This window comes from Myotis daubentonii, chromosome 7 (assembly GCF_963259705.1).
Source record: "Myotis daubentonii chromosome 7, mMyoDau2.1, whole genome shotgun sequence".
NCBI classification, from domain to species: domain Eukaryota; kingdom Metazoa; phylum Chordata; class Mammalia; order Chiroptera; family Vespertilionidae; genus Myotis; species Myotis daubentonii.
The window spans coordinates 37,286,158-37,300,671 of NC_081846.1; the positions used below are offsets into that span (position 1 = coordinate 37,286,158).

Here is a 14,514-nt window from a genome sequence, read left to right on the forward strand (position 1 = left end):
TAGCTGACATTCACAGCACTGGAGTTTCCTACTTTCAAGGCTTTCTTAAACTTAAAGCTGAATGCTCATTAAATGGGTAGTTTATGCCACATTACTATTATGTCATAGCAGATAGATTTTTCTTTGAAACGTCACAGCAGGGTCCCTCCTGGGGCATTGACTCAAGTGAATCTGTCTTCCTCAGATGACCCTGAGTTTCAGCATCAGCTGTGCCAATGTTTACAGTAGAATGGATCTAAGTTTGCTGTGAGGAAGAAGTTTCCTCTAGGGAGCCATGTTTTAGTATTCCTTGAACTAAGAAAAGTCTTTTATGTGTAATATGTCTTTCGTTCTTCTGACAGATGAAGCAGTGTTAAATTAAAAGTATGCTGTTTTCATGATCTCACTCATTCATGGACAATAGAGACCATTATAAACTTTTGAACAATAATAGATACAGAGGCAGAGCTGCCTCAAACAGATTGTCAAACTGCAGCGGGAAGGCCGGGGAGGGTTGGGGGGCAGGAGGTAGTGGGGTAAGAGATCAACTAAAGGACTTGTATGCATGCATATAAGCATAACCAATGGACATAAGACACTGGGTGATAGGGGAGGCTAGGGGACTGTCTAGGGCGGGGGGATAAAATGGATACATATGTAATACCCTTTGTAATACTTTAAGCAATAATAAAAAAAAACAAAAACAAAAACAAAAACAAAAAAAAAAGTATGCTGTTTTAAATATGTTTTTATTATAAAATAAACACAGACATAGAAAAACCACATGAGTCAAATCTATAGCTCAATGAATTATAAAGTGAATGCTGCCCTGGTCAAGTAATAGAACTGAGCCCCCTTACCCTCCAGTGACAGACCCCTCCCACCACGAAGGAGGGACCACTGCCCTGACTTTTCTAGCAATAACCTCCTTGCATATTTTCCTTAGCGTTTTCTCATCTGAATGTGCCCTCTGGACACTATGGGTTGGTCTTTCTTGCCTTTTTTTAGAATTATGTGTGTAGACATGACTTTCTTATAATGACAGAAGAGAAAGAGCCTGAAGAAGTTTTTTCCATATAAAATTATTAAGAACAAATGTAAATGAGAATTATACAATGGAATAAATAAGGATAGTAACTTCTAAAAATATGTTCTGGTTTACATATGTTTTCAGAATTGTAGCTTGGCTTAAAAGTGGAAAGGTAGCTTTGGTGCCTAAAATAAAACACCCCCCAACTAGTTTCAAAAGAACCTACTCTTGATGGTTCCGGGTTCGCTAAATGTGAGCTGACAAGAACTTAATGTTTCACACAGGAGACACCTTCCCTCACTTTTGTACTAACTGTTCAAGTTTGTGAAATTGAAATGAAAAAGCTCGTATTTATGATTCTCAGAACCTGTATATCTCAGGCTTACTCTTAATGGCATGAAAACAGTGATTTCCTCAAGTGTCCTGCTTGTGAGGGAGCCCTGTCTTTGTTTCTGAATTCTACACAATGCATTGCATAATGAGGCAGTTCGGGTTCTTTGATGCCAGTGACTTTAAGTAAACACATAGCAGACATTTACAGTAGCATTTAGTTCCTGTTCTCAGGGGCATACAACCTGGAGAGAGAATTCTGAAGATAATAGGTAACTGCTAACCCAACCCAAACGTGTGTGGGAACTGAGACAGGAGGTGTGCTTGGCAGAATGACACACGGCCTCATCCTGTGCCGTGCTGTTCACCTTCCACTTTCCTGGGGGTTTCACTTCCTTGCTTTGTGCTTACAGTCTGATCAACCAGATGTGCATGGAAGTTCTCGCCCAGGTAGGGTTTAATTGTACAGAGTGGGATGCCTGGCACCTGGTCCTTGAGAAGCTTTTAGGACTTAATTCAAGTAAAAAGTTTATGAGTTTGTCTTGATAACAAAATAAGCAAGACAGAGAGAAAAGGGCCGAAGGACTCAGCCAGCCATGCAGTTTGCAAGCAAGGAACTAGACCAGGAATGTAGTGAGATTAATCCTCTAAAACATTTACTGCAAACTCGTATAAGACTTTTTGAAGATGATTATGTGAAACAAAACACTTGGCAGCAGCTGCATTCTTTCTTGATTATACATCTGGCATTCGTTTTCGTCATATTGTGTTTTACTGTTAAATATGTTTCTTTAAGTGGACTTTCAAACATAAATACATATATTTAAGAAGGAAATTTGCCATAAATAGAAGGTAACTATATTAATGAATACAATTCTAAGCAAGCTAGTCTTACTAGATTCTGGCTGATACTTAGCCTGTTCTTTCTTTGTTAAAAAACTCTGAAGTGATTTGCCCTGCTCAGCTCAATAGCTTAAAAAGCAGAGACCTTCCCCAGGGCACAAGGAGGATTGAAAAGGGCACCCAGTGCTGCCCCAGCTACTTAGCTCTGTTGGACCCTCAGTGTTGTTACCAGTTAGGTGGGTGGTAGGTGGTCATTGTGAGGACGGGATGGGAGGATGCCTTCCAACCTCAGGTGTGTGATCCTCGTGACACTCACCTAGGCTCTCCTCTATACCGTGCCTGAAACTATTTCCCTCGCCATCGGTGGCACGCACTCCAGCCTTGTGAAACACGACGTAGAAAAACCAAGGAATGCAAACTGGCAGAGTCAGGGGTGGTTGTCTTGAGCTGCTGTCCTTGGAATTTTCCCCACCCATCAGCAGAAATGAGGAGCCTGCTGAGTGCATTGGTGCTGTGCCACGTGGGACCCGTTACTTGTGCCGAAGGCCCGGACAGCACAGTGGGTGTGTGGCTGGTTGGCAGAGCCTGAGAAGGACTAGCCCTGCCAGCCTGTTGCCCTCTGCCCACCGAGTGATGGTGAGGCAGCTCTCATAGGAGCTTCTGTGGGGTCGGTGTGCTCAGATGCCACCCAGCCTGCAGAATCCCCTGGGAAATATTGTTATTGGAGGTGCTTGTTATATTTTCTGTTCCACCAACCAAGTATGAGTAGAAGATAGAAGAAGTTTTGTGTGTTTTTTAATCCACTCAAGGATATGTTTTTATTGATTTTTCTTTAGAGAGTGGAAGGGAGAGAGAAACATGGATCGTTTGTCTCCCATACACGCCCAACCGGGGATCTAACTCACAACCTAGGTATGTGCCCTAACTGAGAATCGAATCTGCAACCTTTTGCTGTATATAGGACACCACTTCAATCAACTGAGCCACCCACCCAGGACACCTCTGTAATTTTATGTAATTTAAGCTCATTGGAGTTGTAAAATCATGCAGAGAATTCCTGTGTACCTGGTCATTTTTTACATTGTTTTAATGTCTAAATAGCTGGTGGTGATTCTTTGGGTTTTATTTTTTTTGTAGCGTATTCCTCACTCTTAGCTGATGAAGAATGGGGGAGATAGAAGGAACATACCGAGCCCTGCAAACCCCAGGGGCACGCCTTGGCGCCCAGCCCCCCGCAGGAGTGAGCACCCTGGAGCCTGGGCAGGCCCCCTCAGCAGGGATGACGCGGATGGCAGCTAGAATGCAGGAGAAGCGCTTTCCTCTCAGAGTAAAGCTGCTGGACAACTCTGTGGAAATGTTTGACATTGAGGTAAGAAGTGATTTTTGGAGGCATAGTTTCTTATATTTTCTTCTTCTTCTTTTTTTTTAATCCTCACCCGCGGATATTTTTTCATTGATTATTTTAGAGAGAGTGGAAGAGAGAGGGAAAGACAGAGAAAAACATCAGTGTGAGAGAAACGCATCGGTTGGTTGCCTTCTGCATGCGCCCTGACCAGGGCCCGGACAGGGTAGGAGCCTGCAACTGCCGTACGTGCCCTTGACCGGAATCAAACCAGGACCCTTCAGTCCACAAGCTGACGCTCTATCCACTGAGCCAAACCAGCTAGGGCATGAAAATTGAATATTATGCCCCAAATTACATTTTGCTGGTTAGACATTGCTTTTTTATGAAGTTGACTAAAGGTGGCTTTGGTACACCCAATAAAATCCTTGCAGATGGTGACATTGCATTTCTCCTTTCAGTTTGGAGAATGGGATCCTCCTCTCTGTCCTTTAAAATTCCGATCATGTTGTCTCTGCACTTTTCTCTTTTGAGAAACTGCCTGGTGCTATAGAGCGCAGACTGGAACCAGGTTCTCCTGGCTCAGCCACTGGCTGCCGGGGGGGGGGGGGGGGGGGGGGTGTTCATTTGCCTCATTACGTGTCAACTTCCTCGTCTGAAATGTGGGGGTGATACAGTCCCCAAGCTCAGGGTGGCTGGGGAGGACTGAACACTCATTATACAGAGAACCTGGATGGGAAGTGTTGCACAGTCTTAGCATAGACCTGGTTTTTCTAGGTCAGCCATAATAACATTTATATTTTTTAAATTTCCTAATATTAGATTGAACTGATAATGTTGGCAAAAACAATTATGTATATGTATGTATCTATGTATATACATATATATTTTTAAAGGAAAATTTTAGACCCATATAATACATTAGAAAATATTATTCTGATTTTTCTAAATTACATTAGAATGAATATTTTTAAATTATTTATTTTCAAATGTAATGCATAAATATATTATCTTTTTTAAATATTTCATATTGACTTACAGTAGTATCTGTTTGGTTTTTTTAAATATTTTTTTTATTGATTTCAGAGAGGAAGGGAAAGGGAGAGAGAGATGGAAACATCAATGATGAGGGAGAATCACTGATCAGCTGCCTCCTGCACAACCCCTCCTGGGGACTGATCCCACAACCTGGGCATGTGCCATGACTGGGAATCGAACTGTAACCTCCTGGTTCATGGGTCGAGGCTTAACCACTGAACCACACCCACTGGGCACAGAAGTATTTTTAGAAGCTTTTCCTGATCTAATGTCACAAGTAAGGACAAGAGAATGAACTTAAACTTTAGCAGGTTAATTTATGCTTGGGTTTTTCTGTCAAGCAATCAAGATGCTACACAGAAAATAAAACAGTTATTGAGCTGTGGGCCAGGCTATGAAGGAGCCTGAAGGAAACCTCCTTTAGGCTCTGGCAGTGCCTAATTGCAGAGTGCATTCCATGAAAAAGGAGAAGGGAGGGAGGAGATGAGCACAGTGAGGCTAGAAAGGGGCCAGCAGGGCTGCAGGAAGGGAGGCTGGCCTCTTGCTTAGAGCCTAGGGCACACCATTCTCTACCTTGAGTGCCCAGATCAGCTGTGGGCAAACTACTGCCCGCGGGCCGGATCCGGCCCGTTCGGCTGTTCTATCCGGTCCGCGGAGCCGAAAGAGTGGAGGGTTCTCTTGCTCTCCCTTCCGCTCCTTCACCAGCAGCAGTGTTAACATGTATTAGTTCACACAAACACTCCATCCATGCTTTTGTTCCGGCCCTCCGGTCCAGTTTAAGAACCCATTGTGGCCCTCGAGTCAAAAAGTTTGCCCACCCCTGGCCCAGATTCATAGTGTCTGAACTCGGGACCCTGACTATTACTTTTAAGGTCTTACTTGAGGAGGACATCAAATATCACTTCATCAGGGCAGTGGTAACTGAAACTGGCAGGACCTGTCTGTTCAGCTTCCCAAGTTACTATGTTGCAAGAGGCAGCCTCTGTAGGGAAGGTAGTCTGGCACAGGCAACCTTTGACCCTGAGCAGCTAATGGGTGGCTACTGGTTCCATGACCGAATTTCCTGGCTCACCAAGACACCCTTCCGTAAATCACCTGTAGGAAATAAGTTAAAGATCTAGGAATTAAGAGGGCTCCCAAAACTCTTCCAGGCAAATGTTTGGAAGAATTTCCACCAAGTAGCTAAACACATTCGCTGTGGTCTGGGCTTATAACAGGGTCCAAATTTTTAAAAGATGGAAAGAAGGAAGAAAGAAAAGAATTGTACTAAGTTTACTTTAGAGCATCCTTTTTGTTGTTCTGCTTTATGGTCTTTATCAACTAAAACTAGGCCCCAGAAAAGAAAAAAACACACACTTATTGTTGAGTCATAAATAGGATGTAGTCCTTCTCTGAGAAATTTACTTTTACTAAGTATCTGGGTCATTTTATACATGAGGAAGTTAGAGATGGTATGTTGTAAAGGTTTCAAAATATTTAGAGCATGTAAAAGTTTTTTTGTTTTTTTTTAATATATTTTATTGATTTTTTACAGAGAGGAAGGGAGAGAGATAGAGAGTTAGAAACATCGATGAGAGAGAAACATCGATCAGCTGCCTCCTGCACACCCCCTACTGGGGATGTGCCCGCAACCCAGGTACATGCCCTTGACCGGAATCGAACCTGGGACCTTTCAGTCCGCAGGCCGACGCTCTATCCACTGAGCCAAACCGGTTTCGGCAAAAGTTTTAATAAATTGAGATTGTTGCCCTGGCTGGTTTGGCTCAGTGGATAGAGCATCGGCCTCCGGGCTCAGGGTTCCCAGGTTCAATTCTGGTCAAGGGCATGTACCTTGGTTGCGGGCACATACCCAGTGGGGAGTGTGCAGGAGGCAGCTGATCAATGTTTCTAACTCTCTATCCCTCTCCCTCTCTGTAAAAAATCAATAAAATATAATTTGGAAAAAAAAATAAATAAATAGAGATTGTTGTTTATATTAATCAAATATAACTATCATGCTTGGTATTTTTATAGACCTGGAGAGTTACCAGAAATTAAAGACTCAGATTGCTGTTGTATATCCTGAGGTAGATAGGGTACTTTTTAAATTGTGGTTATCTACTGATGCATACTTTTTAGGAGGAGTTAAAATTCAAATATGTACCAGTTAGCTTTGGTAAATAACAAAACTTAGTAGCTTAAAACAAACATTTACTATTGCCTGTGTGTCTGAGTGTTGGCTTGGAGGTTCTTCTGGTCTGGCTGGCTGTTAGGGGCTGGGTGGTCTATGATGGCCTTACATTTCCACAGCCTCAACTAGAATCTCCCTCCTTGCAGACTCATTCCCTCCAGCGATAACATGGCCTTGCTTGCCTAGGGATGAGTGGAAACTGTAAAGTCCCTTGAGGTCTAGGTTTGGAATTCATGCATTGTAGCTTCTGCCAAGTTTTACTGATCCATTGTAGCTTCTGCCAGGTTTTACTGATCAAAGCAAGCTCCCAGGCCAACCAGGATTCACAGGGTGGAGAGGCAGAGCCACCGTGATGGGTGGGGCGTGCCAAGGAAGCTGTGGCCTTTTGCAGCTACCAGAGCAGCTGTTGTCAGGGGATTAGGATCACAGTCCTGGAAAGAAGACTGTGAAGCTCAGTGCCTGGTGGGCTGGTTTGCTAGATGATAGACACACTTCGTTGCCCTGTCTCATAAGTGCTTCCCCTAAGTTCCTCCAGAAGGGGCTAGTCTGAGAAGGCAGGTACGCCCTGCTACTTTCTGCCTCCATGTCTCTTGTGTGTTGCAGCTCCTAAGATCCAGAGATCAAGTCTGATCACCTCTTTGGGCCTTTCGTCCCTGTTCCACTGTCACTCTTCACTGATCACCTGTGTCCCCACTGCCCCCTCCTTTATATTTGATTTTTTTTAGAGAGAGAAAGAAAGACGGACATCAATTGGTTGCCTCCCATACACACCCTGACTGGGGATTTAACCCCCAAACTAGATATGTGCCCTGACTGGGATTCAAACCCACCACCTTTTGGTGTACAGAACAATGCTCCAACCAACTGAGTCACCCAGCCAGGGCTTTTTTTTTTTAATTGAATTTTTTTGAGAGAGAAAAAGGGGCCCAGATACTCCTTATATATAAGATGACCCAGATACTCCTTTATATTTTTTATATTTGAACGGAGAGTCACATTTGCTGTTGGATCGGTGGGATGATGCAAGCTTATAGTGCAGGGTGTGGGCATACAGAGCAGTGAGGTCCCTGGCTGGGTGGGTCTGTTGGCCACAGTGAGGACACTCCCTGTCCCAGAATTGGCTGCTGTCTCTTCTCCTGGAAGGCAAGGCTTTGTTCTATCTATTGCTGTATCGTCGGCATTTGGACAGGGCCTTGCTCTGTAAATATGCGTTGGATGAACAAAATCAGAAGTTAGATTGGATTAACATGCTTTATTTAAGTGCTTGAGTTCTTCTCTCTGCAGCAATCTTTTTGACCTCAGATACAAGTGTTTCCTTTTTTGTTTATTCTGGGTTTTTGGCCATCTGCGCCCATCTTGTGCCTACTTGCTTGGTTTATTTTTCACTTAAGTCTTAAGCAGCAAAGTCTATGAATTTGCAGAGCCTGTGAACTGGCAGGGCAGACATGCTGGTGACACCTTGCAGAGCCCTAGCTAACATGCACAGGTATTGACAAAACACTGGCCTTGAGTGAGGCTGAGTAGAATATTCTACTTGATGTCAGAGGTTTATACTTAAGGGACCTTTTTAACTTAGGGAAGAATTTGACATTTTGTTATTTTTGAAATGCCTATATTTTGCTTCACTGAAAATATAGAGTAACTTGGCCTGAAGGCCTCCCTGTGGTCAAGTCTGTCTTTCTACACAGAGTCTATGGCTAATTGTTTCATGTTTGTCCTCAATAAGTGAGGCAGCCCCGTTGCTTCATCATACTTGCTTCAGAAAGATGGGCTTGAAAGACCCAGTTTTAATTATACTTTCTGTCTCCCCACGTGTGCAAATGAACTTTGTTTGCTGTCTGTGCTGACTGCCACAGTAGTGGCAGATTGGTGTGGAGCCACACTGCTGTCACCTAGAGGAGAAACAGTAGTCATTCTGCTTTCTCAGAAGTGATGTTCATACAATCACGTAATTGCCTCATCCCGTCATCAGGGGAGCACTTGTACGCTTGCCCCACTTTCTGTCTAGATCCAGAGAACACGTGCTTGTTTAATTCTTGCTGCTGGGGATGAAGATGACTTGAAGCCAGAAGCTAGAGTCAATAAAACTGAAAATGTTTCATAGGTTTATTGAGATATAATTCACCTACTATACAATTCACTTGTTTAAAGTATACAATTCAGTATTCTTTTCGTATACTCACAGATATGTGCAACCGCCACCGCAGTCAATTTTAGGGCACTTTCATCACGTTAGGAAGAAACCCTACAGCCCAGTGGTGTAGCTCAGTGGTTGAGTGTCAACCTCTGAACCAGGAGGTCACAGTTTGATTCCGAGTCAAGGCACATCCCTGGGTTTCTAACTCAGTCAGTCCCCAGTGGGGGTCCTGCAAGAGACAGCCGATCAATGATTCTCTCCCATCATTGATGTTTCTATCTCTCTCTCCCTCTTCCTTCCTCTTTGAAATCAATAAAAGTATCCTATATAATAAAAGGCAAATCAACCGAACACAGAATGACTGGTTGCTATGATGCGCACTGACCACCAGGGGGCAGACGCTCAACACAGGAGCTGTCCCCTGGTGGTCAGTGCACTCCCACAGGGGGAGCGCAGCTCAACTAGAAGCCGAGCTCACGGCTGGCGAGCGCAGTAGTGGTAGCGGGAGCCTCTCCCACCTCTGCCGCAGCACTAAGGATGTCTGAGTGCCAGCTTAGGCCCACTCCCTGCGAGGAGGAGCCTCTAGTATTTTAAAATATATTTGCATTTAAGAAAGAAAGAAACCCCACATCACCAGCTGTCACCTCCCTGTCCTCCATCCCCTCTCCCTCATTTCTAAGCAAAAAAAAATCTATTTTCTGTGTGTGAATGTCACTGTTCTAGACATTTCATATCAGTGGGATTATCCACAAATGGTCTTTTGACTGGCCTCCTCACAGAGCACCATGTTTCAGAAGGTTGTCCAAGTACATATGTCAGGGCCTCGTTCCTTTTCATGTCCAAAAAATATTCCATTGTGCAATGGACCACACTATCTATCCATCATCAGCTGATGGACATTCCTTCTTTTGGCAGTTGTGAATGATGCTCTAAACATTTGTGTACATGTTTTTGTTTAGCTGTATACTTGGGACTGGAATTGCTGGGTCATGCGATGACTCTGCTTAGTTGTTTGAGGAACTGACAGCCTTTTCCAAAGTGGCTGCACCATTTACATCCCCCAGCAGTGTTATGAGGGCTCCGCTTTCTCCACATTCTCACCTTCACATCCGCACCTATCTGACTTAGATTCTAGCCCTCCTAGTAGATATGAAGTGGTATCTCAGTGTGGCTTGAGGTGGGATTTTAAAAGTTTTATTTTAAGATTTTTTAAAATATATTTTTATTGGTTTCAGAGAGGAAGGGAGAGGGAGAGAGAGATAGAAACATCAGTGATAAGAGAGAATCATTGATCAGCTGCCTCCTGCACACCCCCTACTGGGGATTGAGCTCGAAACCCAGGCATGTGACCAGGAATCCAACCGTGACCTCCTAGTTCATAGGTTGATGCTCAACCACTAAGCCATGCTGGCCAGGCAGGAAGCCTTTTTTTTTTTTTTTTTTTAACGATTTTAAATATGATAATGTTATAAGCAATAAACATCAATTATTCAAGAAAAATGATCTTACATATAATAATATTACATACAATAAACAATATTTCAAGAGTAAAAGGATTTTAAGTATAATAATACTAGAGGCCGGGTGTGAGAAATTCGTGCACAGATACAGTCTCTAGGCCTGGCCTGCAATCAGGGTCATCTTCCCTGGCTGCCGGCAGCTGGCCCCACACCCCACCATCAACCACCCCTGGTTCCCCATTCGCTATTGGGTGATTGGAGCCTGCCGGTCAGGGGGAAAAACCAAGAGGTCAGCTGTTCCCACCCTCTCGCCAGCCCCACCCCTACCACGGGTTGCCCTCTGTATATGGAGCAACTGGCGGGGTGGGGGCCTTGGCCTGGCGCCACCCACATCCCCCACCACCCACCCCCAGTTCCCCATTCGACATCAGGTGATGGGAGCCTGCCCGCTGGGGAAAGGGACCAAGAGGTGGTCAGTAAACCTCATTGTGACTGGTCGAGCGGTCATTCTGGTCATTCTGCTGTTAGGGTCAATTTGCATATTACCCTTTTATTATATAGGATTACCAAAACTGTACTAACATAGTATGGTATTACAAAAGTTGTAGGAAATATTAAAAATCTGCAAATAACAGGATTACTTCTATTATATTCGAGTATATTTTTCCCCCCTCTGGCTCTATTGTTTTTTCTCCTTTTTTTTTTTTTATTTCAAGAAAAACGATTTTAAATATAATAATGTTACATGCAATAAACCTTAATATTTCAAGGAAAATATTATTTTTCAAGGTAGATCCTCTATACCTCTCAATCTCTAGTGCAGGATAGTGTTAAAGGCTGTTTCTAATTGGATCAGGCAAAGACTCAAAGCCTCCAGAGACTGCCTCTGTCTACAGACTAATAGGATTCCAACTTGAATTGCCCCCAGGCAACCGTTCTCAGGTGTGGTGAGAGTTTTTTTCCAAGAGTGGGGCAGTTGGTTCTTCCTGGAGGCTAATGGTTATTTTTAATCTCTTCAGTGGCCTCAGGGTAAGGTGTTTTCAATAGAGTGTGGTGACTCTTTCCCCCCAAGGCAAGGCAGATGTCTATGTGGGAAAGATGTCCTCTGCTGTGTGAGGAAATGACTCAGCCCAGGAAACTTGGGGTGTCTGCCTTCTAAGCTCTGTCCCCCAAGTCCCCAGTCCTGGGTTCTGCTCTCACAAGTCCAGTCCACTTCACCCTCCCTCTGCCAGAGCACAAGTTGGATGGCTCCACAGGGAATTTTTGTGCGTTGGTCCTTTAAGAGGGTGCCAGAACTTTCAGCTGCCACTCCCTGGCAGACAGCACCCCACTGCTTTTCATAGCTAGATGTTATGTGGGTACCCTCCTCAGTTTGGTGCTCTCTGCTGGGGAGCCCAGCTTCAGCATTAGATCCCAGAGTTCTCAGTGGCACCTCCCCCTGCCCCCCCCCCCCACACACAGCTGAGATATCTCTCCAGGACTTCAGTTGCTGTCTGTGGGTGCCCAGCCAGCCCTTTTACGCCTCCTCCCCTCCTAGTCTCTATGCAGTCTCCACCTTCGGTCCTTGGGTATCAGGGTTCTCTCCTGTGAGTTTGCCATTGATTATTCAGGAAGCCTTTCCATATTTCAGTTGTAATTCCAGCTTGTTCCTGGGAGCATGTCCGTGCAGCATCCTCTACTCTGCCGCCATTTTTAATCACCTTTTTTTTAGATTTTAAATTGATTTTTAGAGATAGAGGAATGGAGAGGGAGAGAGAAACATTGATGGACTGCCTCCAGTATGCACCCTACCGGGGATTGAGCCTGCAACCCGGACATGTGCCTTAACCAAGAATCCAACCAACAACCTTTTGGTGCATGGGACAACGTCCAACTGAGTCATACTGTCCAGGGCTAAAAGTTATTTTTAATGGGTAAAGAAGGAAGGTTTTGAACCAAAAGTATGAGAATTGTACCATTAAGAAGTTACTCTCAGGGGTGGTTCCTTGGATAGATTGTGAGTAATCCTGATGTTAACCTTTGCTGAGCCAATTTCCGTATAGGAATGAACTACCTCCCCAGGTTGTGAGGACCGTGGAGAAAGCACAGCTCGCGGCTGACCATAGTGAACCTAAAGAAGTGAAGCTGGCAGAAAGCAGAGGCTCAAAGTTTCATTTAGTCATCATGTAAATTTACAGAACTGGGACCTTTATTTTTTATTTTTTAAAGTATATTTTTTATTGAGGAAGGAAGAGGGAGAGAAAGATAGAAACATCCATGATGAGAGAGAATCATGGGTCGGGTGCCACCTGCAAGTCCCCCACTGGTGATTGAGCCCACAACCCGGGCATGTGCCCTTGACCGGAATAGAACCTGGGACCTTTCAGTTCGAAGGCCGATGCTCTATCCGCTGAGCCAAACCGGCTAGGGCAGAACTGGGACCTTTAATTGATGCTTATTTAAATCAATACTTATCTCATTTGTAGATAACAACTACCAGTGTCTGATAATCCTTGTCCATTGAAATCACTGGTACAATAGGGGTGTGCTCTCACTAGGGTTTGTGAGGTAATGATGTGAGATGTGCTTTGTGGTTCTTCCTCTTGATCACTAATTAGATTAAAATACTTCTCTCTGTGGAAGGTTATGTGCTATAGTACAGAGAAAGGGAGAGAAATCTGTGAATCCAGAGTGGAGCCCATGATGTGGGCTTCATTGTGTGATGTTTGACACTTATTGGTGGGATTTTAAGCTACCAAAGGTTAGTCAGTGGCCAGCTTTTTAAAAAATATATTTTATATGTTTTTATTCATTTTAGAGAGAGGAAGGGAGAGAAAGAGAAATAGAAACATCATTGGCTGCCTCCTGCACACCCCCTACTGGGGATCGAGTCTGCAACCTGGGCATGTGCCTTGACTGGGAATCAAACCATTACCTACTGGTTCATGGATCTCCGTTCAACCACTGAGCAGCACTGGCCAGGCAGTGGCCAGCTTTTTGATCTAGTAAAATCTTGATTTGTTTTCAGTTGATAAATGAATTCTGTGGTTTTGAATATATATAAATATAAATATAAATACATATATATATATATATATATATATATATATATATATATATATATATATATATATAAAATCTGGGGGGGGCAGGGAATCTGGCCTCAGATCTAGAAAGTTTTTTTTCTGAGCAATAAAAGAAGCCACGTGGAAGCCATGTGTCACCTGCCCTGGCCCATATGCAGTTGTGGAGCAGAAACACTCTGCTCCAGCCTGTCAGGGGTGAGGTGTCTGAAGTCAACCCTGGCGCAGAGGAGGGGTGTCTCCTCCTCGGCTTAGAGAGCAAGGTGTCTAGACAATTTGTAATTATTAGGGTTAGGAATTGATGCAATTTGTAGCGTTTCTATTATCTTATCTGGAAGTTAGTACTGTGGAAAAGTGCTATTTGGTGGTTAAAAGAACAGTTTGGGACCTAGTTTGGGTGTGTGAGACCCCACCCATAGTGTGAGCACCCATGCCTTTGCTTAAAATACTCAACATTTTTAGAGTGGGCTTTCCTTCTTTTTCTCTAAGAATTGCAAAAGCTTTTGCTTGAGCATGTGGCACATAGGAGGACAGATTCTCAGTTGTGGAGTTCCATGCTAGAAGACTACGTTGCTATTTCAGTAAAAAACTAATGTTTTCTTTCTGGCCAGGAAAAAATAGTCGAAATTCCAGCAAGCATCATAGCCAGATGTTTGTCATTGCTCCTACATGAACATCCTAAATATGGCAATAAACTGCCTCAGAACTTATTTTGGTCTGATCTCAGGAGAAGAAGTTAGTAATTCAGCATCTGAAACTCCAGGATAATATAGGCTTTCCACAGGAGTTCTGTGTGTTTCTAGTGCACACAGCTATTATGTGACTCTGCCCTGGCCTTTGAAACCTGTCATTTTGTCTTGGGCAGTTTATCTGTTCCTTTGCCCCTGATGCCCAGAAATGTGGCACAAGGCAGAGATGTGGATGTTGTTATTCTTAGTTACTTCGTTGTGGTGCCAAGGCTCCCAGTGCCAACTCCCCCTCCCCACCCCACACACACACACACACAAACATGCACTCACGCACACCCGTAAGGTTGGTGTACACAATCTATGTTAGGTGACACAGTGACAACGAAGTTCTGCAAGCAACAAGATCCTACTGCTCTCCATGCCAAACAGTCCCA

At 44.0% G+C, this 14,514-nt stretch overlaps 1 protein-coding gene across 5 annotated transcripts in view; it reads left to right on the forward strand.

Annotated features, from left to right (window-relative positions):
* Positions 1-14,514, forward strand: part of FARP2 (FERM, ARH/RhoGEF and pleckstrin domain protein 2) — a 100,684-nt gene that overhangs the window by 11,956 nt on the left and 74,214 nt on the right. For all 5 annotated transcript variants that reach the window (XM_059703869.1, XM_059703868.1, XM_059703870.1 and 2 more), the window contains one exon: positions 3,320-3,551. In XM_059703869.1, coding sequence (XP_059559852.1) covers positions 3,348-3,551 — 204 coding nt within the window. In that variant the 5' untranslated portion in view covers positions 3,320-3,347. The remainder of the gene's footprint in view (positions 1-3,319; positions 3,552-14,514) is intronic.